At 48.5% G+C, this 25,724-nt stretch overlaps 1 protein-coding gene and 1 long non-coding RNA gene across 2 annotated transcripts; one reads left to right on the forward strand and one right to left on the reverse strand.

The window, feature by feature from the left end:
• Positions 1-8,051: 8,051 nt before the first annotated feature.
• LY6K (lymphocyte antigen 6 family member K) lies at positions 8,052-15,124 on the forward strand. The gene is made up of 5 exons (XM_059874389.1): positions 8,052-8,192; positions 9,000-9,131; positions 12,461-12,557; positions 13,468-13,572; positions 14,777-15,124. Exons 3-5 carry the CDS (start codon positions 12,479-12,481, stop codon positions 15,061-15,063), a joined length of 471 nt encoding a protein of 156 aa, XP_059730372.1. The 5' UTR covers positions 8,052-8,192; positions 9,000-9,131; positions 12,461-12,478; the 3' UTR covers positions 15,064-15,124.
• Positions 9,728-25,349, reverse strand: LOC112449590 (uncharacterized). Its single transcript, XR_003038176.2, has 2 exons — positions 18,749-25,349; positions 9,728-18,138 (listed from the first exon to the last, which is right to left on the reverse strand). It is a non-coding gene; the product is annotated as an uncharacterized lncRNA (long non-coding RNA).
• Between the last annotated feature and the right edge of the window lie 375 nt (positions 25,350-25,724).

Raw genomic sequence — 25,724 nt, forward strand, 5'->3', positions numbered from 1 at the left:
CCTGCTGCTCCCCACCCCCTCAGCCCCTTCTTTTTATCTCACCGGTCCTGCTTGCCCAGGCAATCTGATCACGTCACAGGCCAGACTGGCTCTGGGCCAGACCAGGAAGCCTGGGGCTGCGCTCAGGCTGAAGGCCTCCAGCGGGAGGAAGGAGATGGATGGCACCGGGTCCGGCAGTGACTCAGGCCTGCTGGCAGGTGGCTCTTGGCAATGGGGCAGGGTTGGAGCAGGGACCCAAAGGGGCGGTGGTGGGGCAAGAGGCCCCCTCCCTCTCCAGTATGGGACAGGCGCAAGATGGATGGGTGCCTTATCTTCGCAAGGGATGAAAGGGGACCTTGGGTATGTTCGTCTCTCTTCTACAAGGACTAGAACTGGGAGCAGTGGGAAGGGCTGGGCTCTCATCTCCTGCAGCCCCGGGTTTTGCCTACTCTTGCCGGGGCCGGATGCTGAGTCCAGGGGTGGAGGCAGGAGCCAGCCAGGGTCCCTCCCAATGGGGGCTTGCAGTCCCACAGGGGGCACTTAGGGGATGCAAAGACCCCACTGGCACACTGGCGTCCAGGGCAGTTTGTGGCCGAGGCTCTGTCTGGCCTGGCTGGCAGAGCTGAGGAGCAGAGAACCCAGAAGACGGGGTCACCGGCAGGGAGGGCGAGGCTGGCCTGCAAGCCCCTCCTCAGTCAGAAAGGTGAGAGGACCCTGCCCCCATGGGGTGTGTGCTCAGGGCCCACATCCTTCTTTCTTCCTGGAACATGAGCAGCTCCCAGGGTGGGGAAAGTCTATGACAGGGGAGTGGTCGTGGGCCCCACACCCTCCCAGGGACCCAGCAGGCACACAGCCGGAGCCCTCCCTGTGCTTGGGGGCCCATAGTTTCAGACCCTGTGTCGTCTCACCCACCCCTGGCAGCTCTCCCAGGAAGTCAGTCTTGCTGTCCCTGGCCCTGCTTTCAAGCAGGAGATTGACAGCAGGTCTTCTGTGCCCACCCCAGGTCCCCCGTGTGTCAGCGGGGCCCCAGGGCCCTCATGCTTGGGCCTCTGCAGAGGTGCCCAGGAGCCCCAGCCCTGATTTGGGGATGGTGCCCTGATGACACCACCTTGCAGGCTCTGGAGGTAGGACAGGGAACACGTGGGGCTTCTAGCAGGGTGGCTGAAGATCTGAGTGTTCCTTGTTCTTCTACTTTCACTCATTCCCTCTCTTGACACTTCCTTGGGGGATATTCAGCTGTGGCCATGAGTCAGAACTGCCAAGGTCTCTCATCAAGCCGAGATGCACGATGGGCCTCAGCCCCAGGTGGCGTAAGAGCTGTCCTCGGGCAGAGACGCAGCCTGGAGCCCCAGCCTGCCCTTGGGGTGCCACTGCCTCGGCCCAGCCCACCCTGGCCAGCCTCCTGAACCTGTTCCTGTCTGTGTGGCCTCTGCCTGCACTAGCACCAAAAGCTCCTGAACTTGGGCCGAGCTCTTGGTACTTCCTAGACCGGCCAAGCTTCAGAGAAAGGTGCAGGTCCCAGGGGAATCTTCAAACAATGACTCCTCACAGAGGAAGACCCGAGAGTGCTCTCAGGGCCCCTGGTCCCCATGTTGCCGAAGGTGGGACTCTGCCTCTGCATGGGCCCTGAGCCCACCCCCGGCAGACCTCTTCTTGTGCTGAGGGCCAGCCAGCCGGGCTGTCGTCCCCCGAGGCACAGCTGTGGCTGAGGACCCAGCTTAGCCCCAGAAGGCCCAGGGCCCTGAGATGGGAGGCCTTGCCTGATGGTCTCCCCCGGTGGGGCCAGGCCTGGGTCTTGCGGGAGAACAGTACCACTCAGTGGGCGTCCCAGGGCAAGATCAGTGCCCAGGAGCCCTGATATCTGTATCAGGCTGTTCCCAGGCAGAACCCTTCTCCTCCCCGGCGTGCTGGGTACCGAATTCTCCACACTTCATCCCTGGTCCTTCCTACCCCAACTCCAGGCTCAGAGCCTGCGCCCCAATACAGTTCTCAGACTCCTTCCCCTCTTTCCCTGGGCTGGGGGAGTTAACCGGAACCCCAGCAGTGGCCCAGCCCCTGCCTCAGCCTTCCCACACAGGTCGAACCACAGGATCCTCTGGCCTGGATATCTGAACTCTTTGCCGTCCTCTGAGGGGAGTGGACTGCCAACTGCAGTGTGAGCCCAGCCAGGATAGACGGGGCACCTCCTCGAGGAGGCAGGGGCCCCCTACTTGATGCACGGGACCTCACAGATCTCAGCATCTGCAAGGTCCATGCTGTTAGTAACAGTCTGTGTGCAACAGAAAAAGACGAGCAATGTGCCAGGATGGCCACTCCTGGGTACATATCTGAGAAAAGTAAACACGCTAATTTGGGAAGATGTTAGAACCATTATTTACAGCTGCCAAGATATAGAAACAGCATGAGTGTGCATCAGCAGAGGATTGGATGAGGAAGAAGTGGTGTATATCCATATATATACACGTGGATATATATGAACATATAGAAATATATATGTATATATACACATGCATAATATGTATGAATATATGCATAGTCTATATGTGAATATATAGAAAGTGAACGTGTTAGTCACTCAGTCGCGTCTGACTCTTTTCCACCCCATGGATTGAGGCCCACCAGGCTCCTGTGTCCATGGTATTCTGCAAGCAAGAATACTGAGTTTCCATGCCCTTCCCCCGGACCTCTTCCCAACCTAGGGATCAAATCTAGGTCTCTTGCATTGCAGGCAGATTCTTTACTATCTGAGCCACCAGAACTATGTGGGAAATACTACTCAGCCATAAAAAACAATGAGATTTTGCCATGTGCAATAAGATGAATGCACTTGGAGGCCACTGTGCTAGAGAGGGAAGTCATACAGAAGAAGACAAACACTGTTATGTTATCACTCATACGCAGAAGCTGAAAAATAAAACAAACTTGCGACTACAACAAAAAAGAACCAACTCACAGATACAGAGAACAAACTAGTGCTTACCAGTGGGGAGAGGGAAGGAGAGGGGCAGTATAGAGGTGGGGGACTCTTCTGTATACAGGAAGCCACAGGGACATATGTTGTACAGGACGGGAGATGGAGCCAATATTTTACGGTAACCATGAACGGACTATGCATTTAAAAACTTTCAGTCACTATATCCTACACCTGTAACTTAAGTGGTATCATACATCAACTCCAATTCTTACAAAGGGGGACATTTACCCAATTGAATTGTATGAGTGACATAATCGAAGGTTTACCTTTCATTCACACACTTAGCTCAATATGAACAGACAGAATATGTCCCCTTTGCTTACAGTCACACAATTGAATTTCTAACGATGATGGACAGAATTACTGCAGGACACACGAAAAGGAGGATGACCAAAAACAGAAGGACTGGCTAGCAAGACAATATTAAATGAATGAAACACACATCAGAAGTTTGCAGCATTGTAATACACTTTGTATCTGGACTGAACTAGACACTTATATGCACCAGAGAAAACAGTTTCAAATAGGTTGAGAAGCTGAAGAGTGGAAAGATCCCGTGATGATTACTGTGAAGGAAAATTGGAAAGCAGGTCTGCTGAGGACGTGGAGTTAATGCCAAGGTTCTAGGGCTCGGTGAAGGCTTGCATGTCCAGAAGGTCTGGGCAGGACACAAGGGCAGGCAAATTTCCAAGAGGTCTGGGCAAGACACAGGGCGGGAGGTGGGGGTAGGAAGTTCTAAAGTCTGGGAAGGATATGGGACTACAGGAAGGATCCAGAGTTCTTGGCAGGATGCGTCTCAAGGAAGGCTCCAGAAGGTCTTCAAGGAACACAGACCCTGGAGAAGGTTTCAGAAGGCCAGGCAGGACCCAGGGGAGTAGGGGTGGAAGGGTGTGGTGGCAAATGTCCCAGAAGGTCTAAGCAGAAGCCAAGGCCACAGGGAAGGTCAGTAATCTTGAGCAAACACAACTGGGAAGGTTCCAGAATATGGGGCAAGATATGGTTGCCATGGGGAAACTTCCAGAAGATCTGGGCAGAAAAAGGAGACAAAATATTATAGATGGTCTGGACAAGAGGATGGAAGGGGTTGGGGGGAGTGAGTCAGGGGCTTGGGGAGGGGGTAGGTCCCCGAAGTTCTGGGCAGAACATGGCGAGTGTCGAATGTTCTAGAAAGTTGGGCAGGTCAAGGGTGGTGGGGGGCTAGAGCCCCAGACTTGGCCTCAGATCAGTGTTGACAGATCCTGGCATTTGACCCTGCTCCCCTAGAACAAGGTTGCAGAATCCCGCTGACACAACTCTGCCAGCCGAGCCCCAAAGCACCCCCACCCATGGGGTCCCTCGGCTTCCCCAATCCATCTACCAGCCCCACCCCTGGGTACAGGAACCTCCACCTGACACATAGCAATGCGTCCCCATTCCATTCTCTGCTGTTTCTGTTTTAGGCCCTTCGTTTTGGGTTGAATTTGCTGTCACTTTCCGGGTTTTTGGAGTTGGAAAATGAGAACCCTGGTCTATAGCGTTTCTGTGTGATTGTATACGTTCTTATCCTGCCACGTCTGGTTTTGTTCTGTAATACTTTTCTTATCACATTTCCCAAATATTTTCTATTTTCTACTGGGAATGATGAGGGTGGGAAGTAGGGAGGGCATTGACATCTAGAATTGTGTTCTTAATTTGCAAACAACAGAAACGACTCTTTTCTTGCTTAATCCAGTTAGGAAAGGTACTCTGAGTTTCAAAATCCCTTCTGAATGCAAAATCTCCATCCTCCTTTAGCTCTCACGCATTTTTCCACGTTGAAGTTCACACGAGCTGATACGAACAGAGCCATTTCCACATCTCATTCTATTACCTCTTCAACTTCGGGCTGTACTTGTCATGTGTTTTATTTCTAAACGGGGTGAGAAGTCAGTGTATCTTGCAGTGGTAATCTCAGGCGGCCTTGACCTGCAGCAGCTTGAAGCAGGGCTTCAGTTACCGGCCAGAGACTGAGGACGGACTGTGCAATGAGCACACGGAATCTGAGGCACTAGACCAGTGGCAGACAAAGGCTCGATCTAGAGTCAGCAAGCTTTGGCTACACTCCGCACCCTGGGGACCACCGCGCCTACTCTGCTTGATTGCGACCTAAACTCTGCAAAGCCAACAAAGATCTCTTCCAATGGGGGCTTGCAGTCCCACGGGGGGCACTTCAGAGAGTGCACTGGCACACTGGCAGCCACGGCAGTAATGTGGCCAAGGCCCTGTCAGTCTGGCCTGGCTGATCCAGCTGAGGAGCAGAGAACCCAGAACACAGGGTCACTGGCAGGGAGTGGGAGGGTGGCCGGCAAGCCCCTTCTCAGTCAGAAGGGTGAGAGGTCCCTGCCCCACTCCATGGGGTCTGTGCTAGGGGCCCACATCCTTCTTTCCTCCAGGAACATGAGCTCCAAGGGTGGGGAAAATCTGTGACAGGAGCGTGATTGTGGGTTCCCCACTCTCCCAGGGACCCAGCAGCCACACAGCTGGAGCCCTCCCTGCGCTTGTGCGATCCATAGTTTGGGGTCACGAGTTGTCTCACCCTCCCCTGGCAGCTTTCCCAGAAGGTGCATGCTACAGTCACTATTCCCATTTCCAGGGTGAGATGGATGCCCTGGGCTTCAGTCACCTCCCAGAACTTTCCCCTCCCCCTTGTTCAAAAGAGGGGCCTTTAAAATTCAACATTCTACACAAAGTGCATAACACTATGTGGACAGCTTTACGGATTTTCACCAAATGTACATAAGCCCCTACCAGAATCCATCTCAGGAAACTGAACTGGGTGGAGAGCCCCAAATTCCTCCCCACATCCCTCTATTCAGGCAGTAGAAGTAGACCCGTGCAACTCTAAGAAGAAAGGGGCTGGGTTCCTGAGCCTATATGTGAGTTTGTCTGCTTTTGAACCACTAACAATGAAATCCTGCTTTGTGAGTTTTTGTTGCTGCCTTCTCTTCTCTACTGATGTTTGTGATATGAGTCCCTGTCTTTGTGTATGGTTGTATGTTCTTCATTCTCACAGTTGTATGCTCTGATGAAGACAGTTTATTGTTGGGCATTATTGGCGGACTTTAAGGCTGGTTCTGGTTGTAATTTACACCAAGTAGTGCTGCGGTGAACGTGCTTGTCCTTGTCTTGAGGTGTGGCCATGCGAGCATTTCAGGAGCTGAGTGCCCAGGAGTGGTAATCTGGGGGCTCAGATATGCTTAAGTATTGCTTTGGCAGAGGCTGTGGGAGACATTTCAACTGATTATACCTATTTGTACTCCTCAGGAGCCCACACACTTCAAAATCTCACCAACACATGGTGTGGTTGTCTTTGAATGTTTAATCATCCCTGTTGGGGTCATCATTTGCTCCAAGAGAAATTGTGTTCAGCCACTTCTCTTATATTCAGTACCCTCACAAATTTCCTATCTGGTAAACTGCCTTTATGCCTTTCTCTCAAATTTCTATTGGATGATCTGCTATTTTAGTTACCAGTTGCTAGGAAGAAGTTCTATATCCTGAATACCAGTTAAGGAGATAAGGGCTACATGCTTTCTCCTGGGTTTGCACTGTCTTGTCAGTAGAACAGCAGATGTTGTGAGTTTTTACATATTGTCATGTATCACTTTTTCTTATGTGACCAGCAATATTTTTTTTCAATTTTGTATATGCTTAATTTTCCAACGGACACCAGGATAGCATTGTACATTTTCCTTTTTCCTTTCTGAGGATTCATTGAGATCCACAAATGTCCTGAGCTGCTTCTTTTGTGTGGTACCCGTGTATAATATCTCATCTATTCACCATTCGTCAAGGCACACAAGAACGTTTCCCCATGCCAAGGCAGGGGAAGCCTCATCAGAAAGCCTGTAATTGGATATTTGTGCTTTCTGACTTTGCTTTCTCCTCTATTGGTCTGTTTTTCAACCCTGAGCCAACACCATACTCTCTCAATAAGTGAGAAAATATAAATATCTTGGCAGTTGGGAGCTCAAGTCCTCCAGTACTTTTCTTCTCCCAGTATATTGCCTTGGCTACTCCTAGCCCTTTCCGTTTCTGAAACATCTGAATATTTGGAATCAACTTCACGCACACGCACAAACGGACACACACACAAACACACACACACACACAGCACCTGTTTAGACTCTTACTGAAATTGCATTGAATTTGTAGATTTATCTTTACTCTTTTGGGACTTAGCATTCATAAGCTTGGTTATCCTTCTATTGTTTCAAGGATTTAACTTCGATAGAAGACCTGGTACCTAGTTTTTCCAAAAGAGTCTGATAATTTCAGCCTACACTTGCATTGTGAGTCACCTCTGGTTCCCAGTGTCCTTCAGGTTTTAGTTCATTTCATCAGGAATGTGACGTTTATCACAGGAAGCCTACTCATCGCAGCCACTCATTTTCTTTATAAGATCAGTAACAGCTGATCGATGCCTCCCTTTCCATTTCTGATATTGGGAATGAGTATTTTTCTTTGTTGTCTCTTCTGTTTCACCAATACTTTGAATGCCTCCAGATAATCAACTTTGGCTTTGTGTGTTTACCTCCTATTCATTTCTCCTCTCCTCTTTGTATTTCCTTCATTTCTTTGGGTAGGTAATCTATGCTTATCTAACTTCCTGAATGGCAGCTGAGAAAATTTTCACCCTGTTCTCTCTTCTACGAGATGCCTGTAACGTGATATATTTTCACTAAGCACCTTTTCCGCTCCTTTCCCTGCACTTTTAACTTGCGATCACCTCACAATCCTTTAGACCTTACTGTTACCCAGTTTCCACCGGGGCCTCTCTTCTGTATAATTGGTTTAGGACTAGTTACCAAGAATTTAGGGATTTGCTGGTTCTCTCGAGTAATGATTCTCCCTCAGTTTCATTGTAACAGAGAAGGAATGCTAGTACTGTCAGTCATGGAGACTTGTGATGCTGGGGTATGTCACGGCATGAACCTGCCCCGCCACCTCTGCCCCTGCCCAGAGCTTCTGGAACCATCTCCCCGCTCCGTGTCCTCTAACACTTTCGGGCATCTACCTCCACCAGACGAGACTACCTCTGACGAGACTGCCCCTGGGGGCGCTCTCACTTGCGACCGCAGCGAAACCTTCTGGAAGCTGCGCAAAGCCTGATGGGAGACGCCGCTCAGTACTTCCGGGTTGAGTCTGGTCGCGGAGCCTAATTGACTTCTCCTCACACACCTGCAGCTTCGTGTGGGTTCCCACTGGAGTTCGTGTCCTGGTAGGTTCCAGTAGGTTTAGACAAGACAAGGTTGGGGGCGGTTTGGGGATGGGGCAGAGGAAGAGGAAATCCCAAAGTCTGGCTGGGACACGGGTGTGGGGAAGTTTCCACAGTTCTTGGCAGGACGTGAGTATCTGGGAAGATTCCAGAAGGTCTTCGCAGAATAGGGAGGCTGAAGAAGGCTCCAAAAGGTCCTCCGGGACATGGGGTCTCAGGTGAGGTTAGGGAGGCCTGGGAAGGACAAGGTGCAAGGAGACGTTTCTAGAAGGTCTGGGCAGGACCCTGAAGGGTTGGCGGGGAGAGAGACGTGGAAGGTTCCCGAAGGTCTTCACAGACCACAGGGCTGGGGAAGGTTCCAAAGGCCTGGGCACAATGTGGCGGGGCGGGGAGCGGGGGTTGGGGGAGGCGGTGGTTTAGAAAACCTGGGCAGGAGATGGCAGGCGGGGTACAGCTGGATGGAGGAACAGATGGGAGGTGGCTAGAAGATTCCAAAAGTTCTAGGCAGGAGGTAGGGTGGTGGACCCAGAACTTCAGACTTGGACTCAGTCTCAGGTCAGTGTCTGCAGATTCTGTGGTTTGGCCCTTCCCTCGTGAAGCCGGGATGGCAGATGCAACTGTGACCATCCCCATCCGTTCTGACAGCATGCATCCCTCTACTGGGGTCCCATGGCTTCCCCTACCTACCTGGCAGCCTTTCCTGTGGGTATCCTTTCCACCACCACCTGGGCCATTCATCATCATCTTCTGGGGATGGGTGACGTGGGAACCCACACAGCATCTTCACCACTGAAAGCCACGTCCCACCAGGACCCCACCCAGCATCTCCGACCTTGAGGCTGGACGCAGCCCAACTCATATACCCGTCACCTGCAGAGTCCACATTGATTTAAATCACACCCCTAGGAGGATCAGGTATTTCCTGCTAAAAGCAATTCACAGGTATGACATTTCTGTTAGCTTTCTGTTAGTCAACACCATCAGTGGACGACCAGCACAGAGATTTAACCAGGTCATCACTTTCTTCGCCAAGCTAGTGGTACCAAAAGAAAAGGAAAATGACGTTATGGGATGCCACTGAACTTTGCCCTTTACAATCTTTTGTAATGTCTGGAGCTAAAATCGGGAGGGGGTGGTGTCACAATAATCCAGGATCCTGAGTAATCTCCAGGATCTTTTTTCCGGAGATTCTTTCAGATGATTTCTTTCCAGTTGGCGCCAAATAAGGTTCTTTATCACACTTTTCTTGGAGGGAACTCATCCACATGGTGTTATCAATGTAGCAACTCACTAAGTCATATCATTATCATTCTTGAGATCCACCACGCTCGATTTTTCACATATGCTGGCAAATTCAAACACCTCTGTGGGAAAACTCAATGTGTGATGAGTCCCATTTCCAAAGAATACAACTTTTGCCTGAATTGGGAGGTGTTAGCTAAGTTGGCCTCATAGACCAAGTCTCCCATGAGCTGTTTTTCTTCTTGGACAGTCTTTGCCATATCAGGGACAAGTGAAGCAATGCAAAAGGCCACCTGTTTTAATTCTCATTCATTTAATGATGTTCTTAATCCTTTTTCTACCCCCATAGAAGTTACTGTAGCTTGTAAGACTGTGACTAGCAATGTTAAAACATTCTAAATATCACTCCCAGCCCATTTAACCTATACGCTGCAGAAGCCTTAGATTTCTGCACGCAGGGTTAGGCAGTCAAATTCTGGATCTTTAGTTTTTAACTGAGAAGGTGAATTAAGACTCTCGTTCAAATAGTTTCTGCCCTATGCCGTAATTCTCATAATGGGTTAAATCTGGGCTAAAAAAATGTAGAACACATTAAAAAAAAAAATTGGCCATGCCACCTGGCTGGCTGCATCTTAGTTACCTGATGAATAATTGTACGTGGGCCCATGGCAGTGAAAGCATGGAGTCCTAATGACTACCAACAGGGAATTCTCTGTAGAGCACATTTTAAATCCCTGGCATTTTATATAAATTATCTGAGGCAGTAATGTTGAAATATTTTACAGTGAGTGCAAGGATGTGTGTGTGTGTGTGTGTGTGTGTGTGTGTGTGTTCAGTTGTGTCCAACTCTGTTCGGTATAAGCAAGTGAAAGTGTTAATTGTTCAGTCATTGCTCTTTGTGATTCCATGGACTGCAGCCTGCCAGGCTCCTCTGTCCATGGAATTTTTCAGGCAAGAATACTGGAGTAGGTTGTTATTTCCTCCTCCAGGGGATCTTCCCAAGCCAGGATTGAACCTTTGTCTCTTGTGTCTCCTGCATTGGCAGGCAGTTCTTTACCACTGCGTCACCTGGGAAGCCCACCACCTTGTCCACCTTAACATTTTACTAGTTTTCCCATGTGTCTATCCATCTGTCTAACAATGCGTTATTCACTTTATCTTTTGGATTCCTTTCAAAGTTAACTACAGGCATCAGCGTTATCTCCCTATGAATTGTAGCAGTTTTACTTGTGTGATTCATGCTTTATACATCTTATCTAAAACGTCAACATCCAACATCTGTTGGATCATCAAAAAAGCAAAAGAAAAATATTTACTTTTGCTTAATTGACTATGCCAAAACCTTTGACTGTGTGGACCACAACAAACTCTGGAAAATTCTTAAAGATGTGGGAATACTAGACCACCTGACCTGCCTCTTGAGAAATCTGTATGCAGGTCAAGAAGCAACAGTTAGAACTGGACATGGAACAACAGACTGGTTCCAAATTGGGAAAGGAGTACGTCAAGGCTGTATATTGTCACCCTGCTTATTTAACTTATTTGCACAGTACATCATGTGAAATGCCAGGCTGGATAAAGCACAAACTGGAATCAAGATTGCCGGGAGAAATATCAATAACCTCAGATACCCAGGTGACACCACCCTGGGTCAGGAAGACCCCTGGAGAAGGAAATGACTACCCACTGTAGTATTCTTGCCTGGAGAATTTCATGGAGAAGCCTGGAAGGCTACAGTCCATGGGAATCACAAAGAGTTGGACACAACTAAGTGACAAACACTTTCATTTTTCACTTTTCAAAGGGAAAGTCATGTTTATGTCTTTCTTTTTTGCATTTGGGGGCATCAGTTTTGCATCTGTTTGTTCCAAGGTCTCAGCATTATTTGTCACAGGAGAGGCCATTTCTTCAATGCATTTTTTTTGCTTGTCACCTTTGTCTAAAACCAGTCAGTCACACATGGGTAGGTCTACTTCTCGACTCTTTATTCCATTCTTCTGACTGTATGTCTAAGCTTTCTGCAGCATCATGCTGTCTTTGGTTATCATAGCTTTCTAGTAAGTCTCAAAATCAAGTAGTATAAGTCCTTGGCTCTTCTATTTCCAAACTATTTTGGCTATTCTAGGTCTTTCACTTTTCTACTTCAATTTTAGAATCCCAGTTGATTATTTCTACATTGAAAATATATCTCTGGGAAATTTGAGATTGTGCTAAATCTACAGATCAATTTAGGGAGAACTGACATCTTAGCAACAGTAAGTCTTCTGATCTGGGAACACAGCATATCATTCCACTTTTTTAGGGCTTGCTACTCTTCGGATTTCTGTTTACCTGGTGACATTGCAAATTCAGCTTTCTGGTTTTCTCTTCTTGCTGTCGTTGTGTTTGTGGTTGCTAGAGTTAATACAGGTTCTCATTTGGCTTTCTAATTCCTAACCAGACAAACCAAAAAAGAATCAATCAACAATATAAGTGTGTAAGGGCATAAGGCTGGCAGGCCTTGTGAGAGAGAGGGCTAGCCTCAGCACTGATCTGGGCAGTGAGGCTGGGCTGGGTGGTGCAGGGGTAGCCAAGCCTTCTTGTACCCTGGGGTCAGGCTGCACCAGTGAAGACCTGGCCATGGATGGAGAGGAAGATGAAGAGGGAAGAGGAAGGGCGGTAGCGCTGGGTGGGAGAGTACCCCATGGTGTCTCCTAAGAGAACAGGAGTTCAAATCAGGGGTGGGGGAAACCCGGTACTGCCTTGGGGGAGCTGCGGCAGGAACACTTGCCAAGCAAGTTTGCTGGGGCATGGGTGAATGAATGCAGAGTTCCAGGGAGTGATGGGGACAGAGGGGACTTGGTGGTGGTGGTGACAGCCCCCCCCAATCAGCATTGAGAGGCCACACCCAGCCCCTGGCCCATGGATGAGGAGAGGGTCTGCCCCGGTGACCAGTGGGGAGGGCCCTGAATGGTACTAGACCAACAGGGGTCAAATCTAACTCCAGAGTCAGAGCTGACCAAGGGGCCCTGCTTGTTCCTCATGTCCAGGACCAGGCATCACTGGAAATGATAACCCTCCTTGCTTTGCTTCTGGTCTTGGGCCTGCCACAGGTGGCGAGCAATCTCACCGTGTCTGGAAGACAAGGTCAGTTCTGGCCCTGAGCCTCCTGGGCTGGGAGGAGGAGGTCTGGAATGCCTGTGCAGACACAGGGTGGCCATGGCCCCAGGTGGGTCCAGGCAGGTGTAGCCCAGAGAATTCAGTGGGCAAGACAGCCTTAGGAGGGTGGTCAGCTGATATGGATACATAGTTGGGGAGCCTCTTGATGTGCGGTCCCCAAGGGCAGGCAGGGATGGCTGGTTTTATTGCCCAGCACCCAGCTCTCCCTGCCATGGCCCTGCCTTCCTGGGGATGGTGGGGCTGGAGGCCAAGCCTGAACCAGCCATCTTCAAGCCGCCTGGGGCTGTCTCTGAAAATGGAGAGCTGCTGGAGTGTGACCAGCTTCTTCCCTAGGAACAAGTCCTCCCCTGACACAGACCCCATGGTGGGCCACCTCGGCTCCTGGGTCAGGCAGGACACAGGGTCTCAGGCCAAGGAGTGTGGAGCCAGGCACTGGAGGCAGTGGGGTCAGCCAGGAAGGTGGGTGGACAGGGTGCATGGGTGCAGACTCCACAGCCATGGGGCTTCTTTCTCTAGAGCAGCTAATGTGAGGCGCCAGTGAGGTGTGGTGATGTGGGCATGTCCTGAGTGGGGGTTGGGGGAGGCAGGGACTCGGCTGTTTCCATATGACAGTGCATGTCTCCGGGCTGAGGCTCTGCGCTCGCCTGTGTTCATGCTATGGGTGTGGTGTGGGTCTGTGAGACACATCCAGTGGGCACACGAGAGAAGCCCAGAGAGGAGAGGAGGAGCTTGCAGGATAGGGGAGGCTGTGAGGCGCCAGAAAGATGGATGGACCCAGGGCTCTGTCCTCACTCAGAGGAAGGAGAGGATGGCAGGTGTTGCTCTGATGGGATCTGAGAGCTGCCACATTCCGCTTTCTTTTTATTCCTCCTTTCAGATGCTGTCCTGAGGTGTCACGTTTGTGAGAAGGAGAACAGTTTTGAATGCCAAGGGCCAGAAAACTGTGACAATGGCTCTACATACTGTATCTCTGCCGCCGTGAGTAAGTGTCCTGGGTCCCAGTGGGGCTCCACACATAGGTCAGTAGAATGCTTTCAGGACTTAGGGCCTGTCGAGTTTTCCTCAATAAAGAATAACTAACATAAAAATGATCCTTTTTTAAAATTTGAAGAGCAAAGTCCTGTGAAGCCAGGAGTGCCAGCAGGCCATTGAGGAGACTCAGCTTACATAAGTAACCCCAGAGCCGATGCAGGGTGGCACGCAGCAACCGCTGGCCAGACTGAAATACTGAGGTGCAGGGAGAAAGTAAAGGAGAGTTGTTTTCATTCACTTCTAGGTGAGCAGTTGAGCCTTAATGACTTCAATGTCTGACCAAGAATAGCTTTTACAAAAGATGTACATAATCAGGGCTTAAAATATGTCCTGAAAAGAGGATGCATGCTTTAAAACATTTGGAGACTGCTGCTCTGCCATCTGTAACTCCCCCAAGCACTTCTGGCCTCATGAAGAACTCTCTCCTGAGGGTGACTTTGAAGGCCCTGGCATGACCCAACAGTGGCCTTGTCTGGCCTGGAGAATTCACTTTCCATTCATCAGCCACTTCTGGGGCTTCCATGTTCCAAGAAGCGTGTGGGCTACTGAGTCAGTCGAGGCATAAGCCCCACTGCAGCCTCACCTGGACTTGATAACTTAGTGTGGAAAGATGACTGTGCAGTGAAATATGGGAGGAGGTGAAGTCAGAAGACAGGTCATGCCCCCAGTGCTGGCCGTGCCGGCAGTAGGCTCACAGTCACAGCAGTTACACCCAGGCCGCAGGAGTGGCTCCTTGAGAGGCCAGCTCCAAGCCCTGGGCAGTGGCCAGGATGGCCAGGTGCCCCTTGCTCCCGTGTGTCTCGTCTGTGGTCACAAAGGCTTGAGCAACCATGTTTGAGAAGTTGAGGCCCAGGGAACCTATGCGTTCCCAAATGGAGACTGCCAGGCTCAAGTGCAGACAGGTATGTGCAGACAGGTCAGAGATGGTGGCATCTGATGCCACGCCACCCCCAAAAGCAGCTCTGAACAGAAAGGCCTGACCCTCTTCCTTTGCAGTGACGGCTCCCAAATCCCTTTCAGGTGCCCTCTTTGAGTGGGGCTCTGGTAAGGGGCAATAGAAGGGTCAGGGTTGGGCAGACTTCAGGCAGAAATGGTGTTGGCGTTGCTGCTTTCAATTCATGAGACCCCCATCTCTCTGTCCTATTTCCCACTAGGAGTATTTCCACGGTTCTTCCTTATTTCCAAGCAGTGTGCACTGAACTGTGGGATGAATGAGGCATTTTCACAGATGGCCAGGTCATTCGTGCTCGTAAAGCCCACACCCTTTCTGTACCTGGCGTGCTGTACATCCAGCCTGTGCAACATCCAGAAACCAATCATCAGAGAAAACACAGAAGATGCTTACTTGAAGTTCATCAAGGGGCAGGGCTGGGGCAGCAGCTCCGGGCTGATGCCTTTCCTGACACTGGCTTCTGCGCTCCTGGGCCTCAGGCTGCCGTGACGAGGTCAACTGGCTGCAGGTGGTTGGGACTTGCTGTATTAAATTTGTTTTCCATCGATTAGCTCAATGGTGGTCTGACTTTGCAGGGACCTTGACGTGGGGTGGGGAGAATGAGTCCATTTGGCCCTACCTCACAGGCTGAATTACCGCAAGGCCAAACCTTCCCCACAGCCATTTTGTCTACACGTTGTTTCTCCTTGAAATCAAACCTTGTAACTGTTTATTGCTGACAATCACTCTTGACTCCTCTTCACCTTGGGGGGCCTTGGTATTGATGGAGGGCAGGGCCTGAGGCCCACCCATGAAGAGTAGACCTCAGACACTTCTGACCTTTGGGGGGGCCCAGGGTCAGTGGGAGAGACAGAATGATTTGGGCATAAGGTGTCTCTGGAGTGAAAGAAATACTGCTCAGTGTGGGGTAGTAGGACCCCCTCCTGATTACAGCCCTCTTCTGACAGGGGAGGCCCCTTGGCTTCTCTCCTTCAGCTCTTGCTTCCAAACTCCAAGAGACAGAAGAGGAGAAATTCTGTTGAGTAAGCATGGATTTCCCCCACCAACCGGCATAGGTGTGTGGACTCACAGATTCTTGCACGTGCGTTTGTCCAGCATCTGAAGCTTGGGCAGGCACACAGCAGCGCTGCTGCTGGTGCTCCAGCCTTTGTCCAGTCTCTGTTTGAGATGTAGCCGTGCACAGACAGCCAGAGAGTTGAGCCACAGTTCTGCACAAAACAAATGCTCTCTCCCCTGTGGCCCCGACTGGGTGCTAGGGTGGGTGCAGCCCCATCTGCAGCTCTCCTGCTTCCCCCTCCCTCCCATACTCTGGCCCGCCTCACCTAGTCTGACTCAGGGAATGCTGTTTGGGGCATCCTGGAAACCTTCCAGAGAGTCTCAATGGCCCCAGAAGGGGGTACTGTGGGGCAGGCAGGGAGCAGGGCTGTCTCTGTCACATCTAGAGCCTCTGAACCAGAAGGGCCCCCGAGTGTTGGCCAGTGACTCCACAGCTGACAGTTTCCAGTTTCTGTTCGGCTCCTGCTCTGTGCATGTCCCTTTAGCGTAGGCATTGCACTCCCGCCTTCCTGCTCATGCCCTGTCCAGAAGCGGCATTCCTAGGACTCCCCACTCTCAGCCTAGGACAAGACTTTAAGTAGGATCCCTTTTGTTAAGGCAGGCAAGAGATGCAAGAGGTCAACTATTCAAAAGTTTCCATGGCAGCTGGACACTGGCATCTCTTCACAGGAGGATGGTTAGCGCAGTGTAAGATGACTGGGACATCAAGACCCATGGACAGGGAGAATTCCCTAGGTTTGGATCTGGTGGGTCTTTGGTGATCTGATGAAGAGTACTTTCAATGATTAAATGATGAGAGATATCAGATTATTGCAGGATGAGGAGTTCAAGTGAATTGGGGAAAATGCTGTCACCAGATAGATACACTTTCTAGAAGTCACTATGGAAGGAAGAAGTTTTAAGAGGACAGTGTTTAGAAAAAACAGATCACGGATCAACATCGATGCCACACCAAGAATGTAAAGACTTGGGAATCTTTATCTGTGAAGAGCAGGGAGCCAGTTGAGTGAAGGACAGGCAACGGGGGCCCAGCTGGTGCAGACAGAATGGAACAGGATCCAAAGCAGAGGCTGCAACCCCGGCAGGAGAGCAAACACTTCTGTGAGCGAGTAGAGGGACAAGTAGGAGTGCACAGAAAGCTCACATGTTGGAAGGAGCCAGGAAATGAAAGAATTCATTCCCAAACAGTCACATATTCTCTGTGAAGCTGAAGACAGGGGTGTCTGCTAAAGAGTGAGCGCACAGACGAGGTGGGCATGATGTCAGCTTGGAATAGGCCCTGAAGGCAAGAGAGAGAGAAGGTCATGGCTGAGACCATGCAGAGACCCAGAAAAGCTTGCTGGCAAGAGGACCCAGGAGCAGTCCCAGAATAGGAGCTGAAATGGCAGGGCCTCTAGTGGCTCAGTTGGGAGACCCGGGTTCAATCCCTGGGTCCAGAAGATGCCCTGGAGAAGGAAATGGCAACACACTCCACTATTCTTGCCTAGAAAATTTCAAGGACAGAGGAGACTGGTGGGCTACCCTCCATGGGGTCACAAGGAGTCAGGTACAACTGGGTGATGAACATTTTCTATGAGGTCTAGGTGTTCACCAATCCAAGGTCACAAGGGCAAGAGGGAACTACACTTGGGTTCAAGAGAGCAACTGAGGAACAAACGATCTGTCAAAACTTAGCTGGAGAGAGGCGGGCAAACCAAGGTGAGCAGGGCCAGGCCAGGCCTGGACGGCTACATGGAGGTAGACAGCAGAATGTTGGCCAGAGCTGACAGAAGGGCCTGAGAGGAAGAGGCTTACAGTGCCCTGGAGACGTCAAAGCTTCATTCAGAGAGAGGGAGAGCTCACGTGAGGGGGAGGAAACGTGTTACTCTAAGTGGCATTGCTAAGGTGGCCACTGTGCTCTTTAAGAGCAAGTGTGATGCAAGTGACAGAAAACTGCAAACAAGGGGGTCTCAGCAAGAGTAGCAAGTGTTTCTTTCTTGTTCGTGTAAACAAAGCGCAGTGCTCAGCAGCCCAGAGCTGTGTTGAGGGGGAGCAAGCTCCACCTGGTGAGCGCTGCAGCAGCGCAGAGCACATGCTCTAGCGGGGACGAGACTGGGGCAGCATTTTTTGTTCAAAGTGACAAGATACACATGCATGCCCAAACTATCACCTATATGTAGGCTTTAAAAACAAACAAAATGGAGAATTTGAGGGTCCACTTTAATTGAAAGCAGCTTTCTAGGGAGAAGGCAGCTTTCTAGCCTTTCAGAAGCTTTATGAGCTGCCAGTTCTTTGGACTACTGGACTTGATGGGCCCCAAGAAGACACGTGGAGGCGCTGGGGAGTACAGCCTTCAAACCTTGCCCCTCAAACCCAGCCAAGGACCTGTCTCCTGAGACACACGGAGCGACTCCCAAGTTCCACTCCAAAGCCTCCGTCTCTGAACGAGCACACCCACCTGTTGTCTGTCTCAAGCACATGGAGCACTCCTTCCAACTCTCCTTTTAGAGGCCAAGCACATAACTGAAACTACAGCAAAACAAAAACAGTACAAGAAAGGAACATTAGAGGCCAACATACTTGTGAACAAAACCCAAAAACTGCCTAACTGGCTGTATTAAAATAATAACAGGTTATGACCAAGTACAGTTTGCTCCAGAAATGTAAGAATGACTCAGTCTTAGAAAATGATGTCCAACAAGAAGGATGATAACCACAGCATCATTAACATTCACTAATTGATCTTTTAAAAATGCTGTGACCCCTAGGAACAGAAAAAGTCAATAATTTAATACAAGTTACCCACCAGAAAGCTCAAACACCATACTTTGTGGCGAAGCATTCAAATGCTCTCACATAATCCAAGGATGTGACGAGCCCACGCACCGTCCCAGCTAGTCAGACATGGTCAGCCTCGACAGTGGGGCCTCAGGCACATCATGAAGGAAGGACTGCAAAAACGCTTCTTCTCAGCAACAACCCTGTCAGCTAAAATCCCTCCTATTACAGACCAGTTAAAAATGTCGCATGAAAAAAAAAATCTGAATACTTTTTAACTGTACACCAACCTAATGTGAACATTTCAGAAGAGGAAGAAAGGAAAGAAGGGGGGAAGGAAAGGAAATAAAATAATCTTTACCATATACAGTGAGCAAGGAGTGAAGCTGGCAGCTGCTTCAGCATATTTGCTCTTTTTCTATCACCGTGAGCCTCAGGTTGGGCAGCGGACAAGGCACTGGGTTTCCATGAGAGAGGAAGTGAAAGCAAAAGACATAAATGAGGCACTTCAGAGGGGATGTGCTCTAAATTAAATACTAAACTAGGGGAAAAGACTCTCTCTGCACAAGGAAACTTGTCTATGTCAGCACTGGCTCCACATGGAGAAAAACGTATGAAGAGAAGTTTTTCCTCAGAATTAGATACGGTCATTATCACTTGGGGCTTGTATTTCCACTACTGGTTTATTCCAATAAACCTAAGCCACAAGATAAATGTTAAGTGGTAATGGATGAGTTTCACCCTGTGATACCTACAAAAGCAAAGGAAAATCCTTTCTGAAGGAATACTCACTCAGCTCAGAAGTCATAGAGTCCCAGAGGTATTATCTCAATAAATATCTGCTAAAAATCAAAATTCACAAAAGACACAAGAACACAAGAAACAACAAGTAAGCAGAAGTGGATCACCAAAAGTTTCAAACGTTGGAAATCACAGGTCTGTAATACAAAATAAATTTGCTTTTAGAAATAAAAGAGCATAGAAAAGATGAGGAAAAGAACGACAGACTGTCAAAAATATTAGGCAAAAAATCAGGAAACTGCTGGGAGTGAGTGATGTAACCTCTGTAACCTTATACAAACTCAAGGGAGAAATTAAACAGTAGATCGCACACAGATGACGAGATGACAACACACTGGAATTTGAGCTGAACAAACGATTCCACTGCAACCAAGAGGTTAAAAGAGATGGGAAATACAGAGACGAAACTAGAAGACATGAAGAATAAGAGAGAAGCTAATACAGAAAACAAGCAGGATTCCAGAAGAGGACAGAGAAAGCAGAGCACAGGCAGTGTTCAAACAAAGAGCAATGGGCGATTTTCCAAAAGCGATGCAACAGCATTCAGGTCAAGCAATCACAACAGGCCCGCTGCTCCGAGACACACTCAGAGCAAAACGTCCAGACTGCAAACCAAGAGAAAATTACAAAAGCCTCCAGAGAGAAAACACGCATCTGGAAGCGAACAGCAGTTATATCCTGCGCAGGCCACAGCTCTGGGAGGCAGAGGGCAAGGCAGTGGCAACTTCAAAGCGCTGAAAGAAAACAGCCAAAAAGTAACTTGGCCTTGAATACTAAAAGGCTGTTTATAATAAGTAAAAAATAAAATGGTTTACCACTGACTAGTAATTACTAAAGGAACTCCCCCAAAAGCATTAAGAGGAGTGAAAATAATCCCAGACAGCAAGACGGAATGCAAGAAAGAACCAATTTTTAAAAAACATGTTAATATGTGGTGCCATGGACTGTACTGTATCCCCACAAATTCCTGTGTTGAAGCCCTAATTCCTGGTGTGACTGTATGTGGAGGAAGGAAGTAAATAAGGCTAAGAGGTCATAATGGTTGGGCCTTGATACAAAAGAATGAATATCCTTAGAAGATGAGACTCCAGAGAGCTCTCTCTCTCTCTCTGCCACGTGAGGACATGGCAAGAAGGCCACCATCTGCAAGCCAGGACGAGGGCTCTTGCCAGAAAATGAATCATCTGGTACCTCGATCTTGAACGTGCAGCCTACACAACTCTGAGAAACAAGTGTCTGCTCTTTAATCCCCCTAGTTCACGATGTTTTGTTGTAGCAGCTGGAGCAGACTAAGACATGTAAAGTGAAAGTCGCTCAGTCCTGTCTGACTCTTTGCAACCCCAGGGACTATACAGTCCATGGAATTCTCCAGGCCAGAATACTGGGGTGGGTAGCCTTTCCCTTCTCCAGGGGATCTTCCCATCCCAGGGATTGAACCCAGGTCTCCAACCCAGGTCTCCTGCATTGCAGGCAGATTCTTTACCAGCTGAGCCACCAGGGAAGCCCAATTGTGGATAAAGCCAAATAACACTAACAAGATAGCCCCAAAATAATATTTTCTCATTTGGAAGGTTAAAGAAAATAAGGCCATACTGGATACAAATGGTGTGAAAAGGCATGATTAACAATGAAATGTTCTCTGGTTTCTATGTGGTTCACAGAGAAATCAGAGATGGCCATAGGCATAAAGGGTCAATGCCAAAGTGTCACAGAAATGGAGTTTGCTACCTTCTACCTAGCAATAGAAAAAAGAAACCAATACTTGAGAGAAAATGGATAGAAGAAATTTAAAGGTACTAAATAATAGGTGATAGAAATGCATCTGTATGCCTTAACAATCACAATAAATCAAATCACCAGCTCAGAGACAGACTATCAGATTGAAGTTTTTGTTTTAATCCAGAAAAATACTCAAAACAAAAGACCACAGAAAAATTCATCATAAAAGACAGAAGAAGATACAGTAGGCTTAAACTATCCATGTTAAACAAACAGACTTTAAGGCAAAAATCACTAACAGACATAAATAACAAAATGTTCAACTTACCAGAAAAAGGTTTTTAACAAATTAAAATTTATGTGTATCTAATGTAAGTGCTCCAAAATACATAAAGTAAAAAGTGTTAGAACAAGGAGAAACGGACAAAACCAGCAACAAAGTGGAATATTTAGACACACTTCTCCCAACAAGAGACAGACCTGAGGGCAGAAGTTGAGTAAAAACACTGAACAACGCAATTAACATGCCTTGAGCTCTGCACCCAGCAGTCAGTGCAGGCGCTCTGCTGAAAAACAAGACCCCGAATGAAAAATGTCAAGTCCTGCGAACTGGACAGTTAAAGTCTCCACAAAAAACAAAACGATACACAACAGAACACCGGGATAAAGCTATAGCATCTTCCAGGGGGAAAACTGACAAGCATTTTAAAACCTCAATTTTTATAATAGAAGAACATCAGAAAATCAAGGAATTACACATTCCATTTTGAAAGTTAAAAAATAGTAATGAGACAATAATGAAGTGGCAAAAATTAATGAAATAAGAATCTAGAGTATGACAGAAAGGACCAAGAGCTGAATTAGCAGCATTTGAAATAAAAGCAAAGATAGGGATTTCAGTAATGGAGAAGAGCAGTAGGTAGAAAACATCAGACTGAACACTGTACCACTTTTAAAGAATGGAAAGAGCTTGATAACTGGGCCATGGTGAAGGGTCCAACATGCTTGAATGCAGATGTAAATGTGGACTCCATTTTTTAACCAATACTTTGCCATGTAACTTTGCAGCCCCATCAACCAAAGGCTGGATTTATTTCCTTTGACTTGACTTGGGGCTCAAACTTCTAATTTGTTAAGGTCTGCTTTCTTATTTATGCCTCTATCACCATCATGAGTGGGGCTTCCCAGGTGGCACGGGTGGTAAAGAACCCGCCTGCCAGTGCAGAAGACACAAGAGATGCGGGTTCAATCCCTGGGTTGGGAAGATTCCTTGGAGGAGGGCATGGCAACCCCACTCCAGTATTCTTGCCTGGAGAATCCCATGGACAGAGGAGCCTGGCCAGCTACAGTCCATGGGGTCACAAAAAGTCGGACACGACTGAGCAACTTAGCATGTATGCACAAATGTACCATCATGAGGAGAAACTGCTCATTATAACCCTCGTAGTGGAAGGATGAGAGACACATATGGCTGAATCATCTCAGCTGAGCCCAGTTCTGAATGAGAAGCACAGCTACCCTCTGGGCCCAGCCTACCCTAAGATGCACAGATGAGACTGTCAGTGCTTTAACTCTGAGAACTTTGGAGCCTCTGGTGACACAGCAGCAGCTGAGACAATGTGGATCCATTAAGTGGAAAAGAAAGAGAACGGGTCAGACACAACATTTCAAGATTCAGGAGCTAAAACTTTCCCAAAACTGATTACATATCACCCCATAGATTTAAGAAACTCTTTACAAAATTGAAGTAGGATCAAGAAAAATCATATCTATGCACATCGTAGTGAAACTAATGAACACCAAGAATAAAAGGAAAATCTGAAGAGCAGCCAGACAAAATAGCTACAAAATAAGAGTTCCAAAACAGAAAGTAAGCAATGAAAGGGGACAATGCAATGACACCGTCAAAACACTGGCAAAAAATAGCTACCAATCTAGAAGCAAAAATACTGCTCAAAATTCAAAGGTGAGAAATGAAATATTTCCTGCCATATCAGTAACCAATGACGCCCCAGCCACCAGGGACTGCAGCCATCGTGCATGGTGAGCTGGTGAGCTCTGAGGAAGCTCAAGGTGTGGACACAGGGCACTGGCCTCAGGCAGCTGAGATGCATATGAAAGTAATGATTCCGGTGAGCCCAGGCTCCTGCATCTTCCCATACATAATAAAACACTAAACTCCTTAATTTGGGATATTTAAAAAATTATTTTAATTAATAATAATCTTTTGATGTTCAGACTAACTGCCCTTTGCTGCAAAACTTCTAATAACCTGACTCCTCCCTGCATCCCCTCGCAGCGGTCTCTCAGGGTTACTTGAGATGCTCTCTCCTGCAAAGTCCTAAAACTTCCCACAGAATAAAATATAACTCTCAACTTTTAGGTTGTGAATATTTTTTGGTAAGTCCGCAAAGGTTAACAGCAAATTCAATGAAACAAAAATCTCAAAGAACTTATCCCCAGCGGACCACACTAAATACACACACACACACACACACACACACACACACACACACACACACACACACACACACACACACACACACACACACACACACACGAAAGAGCTAGAAAAATGATCTCAAACGTAAGCCCAGAAATGCAGAGAAAAAAGAAAAGCAGCAAATGTGAGTCAATCTAAATGAATATTGAAACAGTAATAATGAGGTCTTGGGGTGTCACTACATATAAAGAACTACATACATCGTTAACCCAATGATATCAATAGTGTAGAGAGTTGCCTATGGCAGGAGCGGCACAGGGGTCAGCGAGAAACCAATACACGGGGCCAGTGCTCCGAGAGGCGGTAAACACAACAGACGAGCCTCGCTGCGTTCCAAAGACACCTTTACTTTTGGTCAATGAAATCTGCATTTTATAGATTTCCACAAAAGATGCCCCGCCTCCCCGACCCCCGCGCCCCCACCGTTTACGTGTAGGAAAGACATTCTCAGCTCCCAGGTGCTGTAACACCAAGCGGCCGGCCCGGCCTCAGGAAACCGCTAACATGCAGAAGCGCCAAGGAACGGGCCAGCTCACGGAGCTGACGAGACCCCCCTCCACGGGGAGAGTGGAGCCCGAGGCTTCCGGGCCAGCACAACCGCGGCCTCGTTAAGCAACTGCGGACGGAAACGCTCAAACCTGCGCAAAGGCCTCAGGCCCCGAACTCGGCAGACCCCGGAACAGGCCAAACACAACCGGAATTACCGCGGAAGGAGTGTGTGCTCCCCCGGCACCAGCCCCACCGCTCCCTCTGGCGCCCCTAGCGGCCCAGCCCCGCTTGGCTGCACCAGGACGCTCCAGTGTAATCTCCAGACTTGGCGGTTGGGGGTAGGGGTGGAGGGTGGGCAGCGTCCTGGGCTGGTGCAGATGTTGGATCAGAAGCTAGTCACGGGCATACGCTGCAAACAGTAAACAAAGGAAGGGTGGTAGAGCATCTAATGTCAGACAAAGGTGATTCCAACACAACATGCATTACTATAGTGGAGAGCTTTTCGTAATTACCAAAGGGTAAATCCGAGAGGCTGAAATGATTCTAAATGGATAAGCATCTATTAACATAGCCACAAAATTTAAAGCAAACATCAACAGAAGCAAAAGACAAGTTGGTAGATTTCAGTACATTTTTCTCTGTGTAAGATAGAACAATTTCAGTTCAGTTCATTCATTCAGTCGTGCCCGACTCTGTGATCCCATGGACTGCAGCACGCCAGGCATCCCTGTCCTTCACTATCTCCCGGAGCTTGTCAAACTCATGTCCACGGAGTCCGTGATTCCATCCAACCATCTCATCCTCTGTCATCCCCTTCTCCTCCTGCCGTCAATTTTCCCAGCATCAGAGTCTTTTCCAGTGAGTCAGTTCTTCGCATCAGGAGGCCAAAGTATTGGAGCTTCAGCTTCAGCATCAGTCCTTCCAATGAATATTCAGGGTTGACTTCCTTTCGGGTTGACTGGTTTGCTCTCCTTGTTGTCCAAAGGACTCTCAAGAGTCTCCTCCAACATCACAGTTCAAAAGCATCAATAGAACAAGGCAGGACATTAATAAAGCTATAGAATATTTGCACATCATGACTAACAGTCTTGACCTAGTAACTGTCAACTTCAATAATATAACAGCCAGATAGTTTACTGGCAAAAGCAAGTTTACTCAGGAACAGCAACAGAAATTTCGACTTCAGACAAGCAATCTGGTGCCGACTGTAAGCAAACCCACAGGACAAGGACGGAGAACTTGCTTTTATAGGAAAAAGGAGGAGATGGGCGGGGCCGCGATGATCACGGAAGAGTCCATTGGAGGAACTAAGGGTATGGTTGATGGAGGCTTCCCATTGGTTCCGCTGTTGCAGACTGGCTGAGTTGCATGCTGCGGAGAGGTGTCTTTTCTGCTGGAGAGTAAGCAGAGGTTAGTTCCTGTGGGGATGTAGGCCCCTTGTCTGTTCCCCTTGAAGTAAGTGATTATGCATGTAGGGGGAGAGCTCCCCACTTCAGGTCTGTCCCAGCAACAACTTTAGCTGCTGCTGCTGCTGCTGCTGCTAAGTCGCTTCAGTTGTGTCCGACTCTGTGCGACCCCATAGACGGCAGCCCACCAGGTCCCCTGTCCCTGGGATTCTCCAGGCAAGAACACTGGAGTGTGTTGCCATTTCCTTCTCCAATGCATGAAAGTGAAAAGTGAAAGTCAAGTCGCTCAGACATGTCCGACTCTTAGCGACCCCATGGACTGCAGCCCACCAGCCTCCTCCATGCATGGGATTTTCCAGGCAAGAGTACTGGAGTGGGTTGCCATTGCCTTCTCCTGAGATTTCTTTAATTCCACATAG

The sequence above is a fragment of the Bos taurus genome, chromosome 14 (assembly GCF_002263795.3).
Source record: "Bos taurus isolate L1 Dominette 01449 registration number 42190680 breed Hereford chromosome 14, ARS-UCD2.0, whole genome shotgun sequence".
Classification (NCBI taxonomy): domain Eukaryota; kingdom Metazoa; phylum Chordata; class Mammalia; order Artiodactyla; family Bovidae; genus Bos; species Bos taurus.

Bases quoted from the DNA above. Each gene is read 5' to 3' on its own strand.
- LY6K (XM_059874389.1), top strand. From the start codon at position 12,479: ATGATAACCCTCCTTGCTTTGCTTCTGGTCTTGGGCCTGCCACAGGTG. The intron at 12,558-13,467 runs GTCAGTTCTGGC...TCCTCCTTTCAG, and splicing joins CACCGTGTCTGGAAGACAAG to ATGCTGTCCTGAGGTGTCAC. The intron at 13,573-14,776 runs GTAAGTGTCCTG...ATTTCCCACTAG, and splicing joins CTGTATCTCTGCCGCCGTGA to GAGTATTTCCACGGTTCTTC.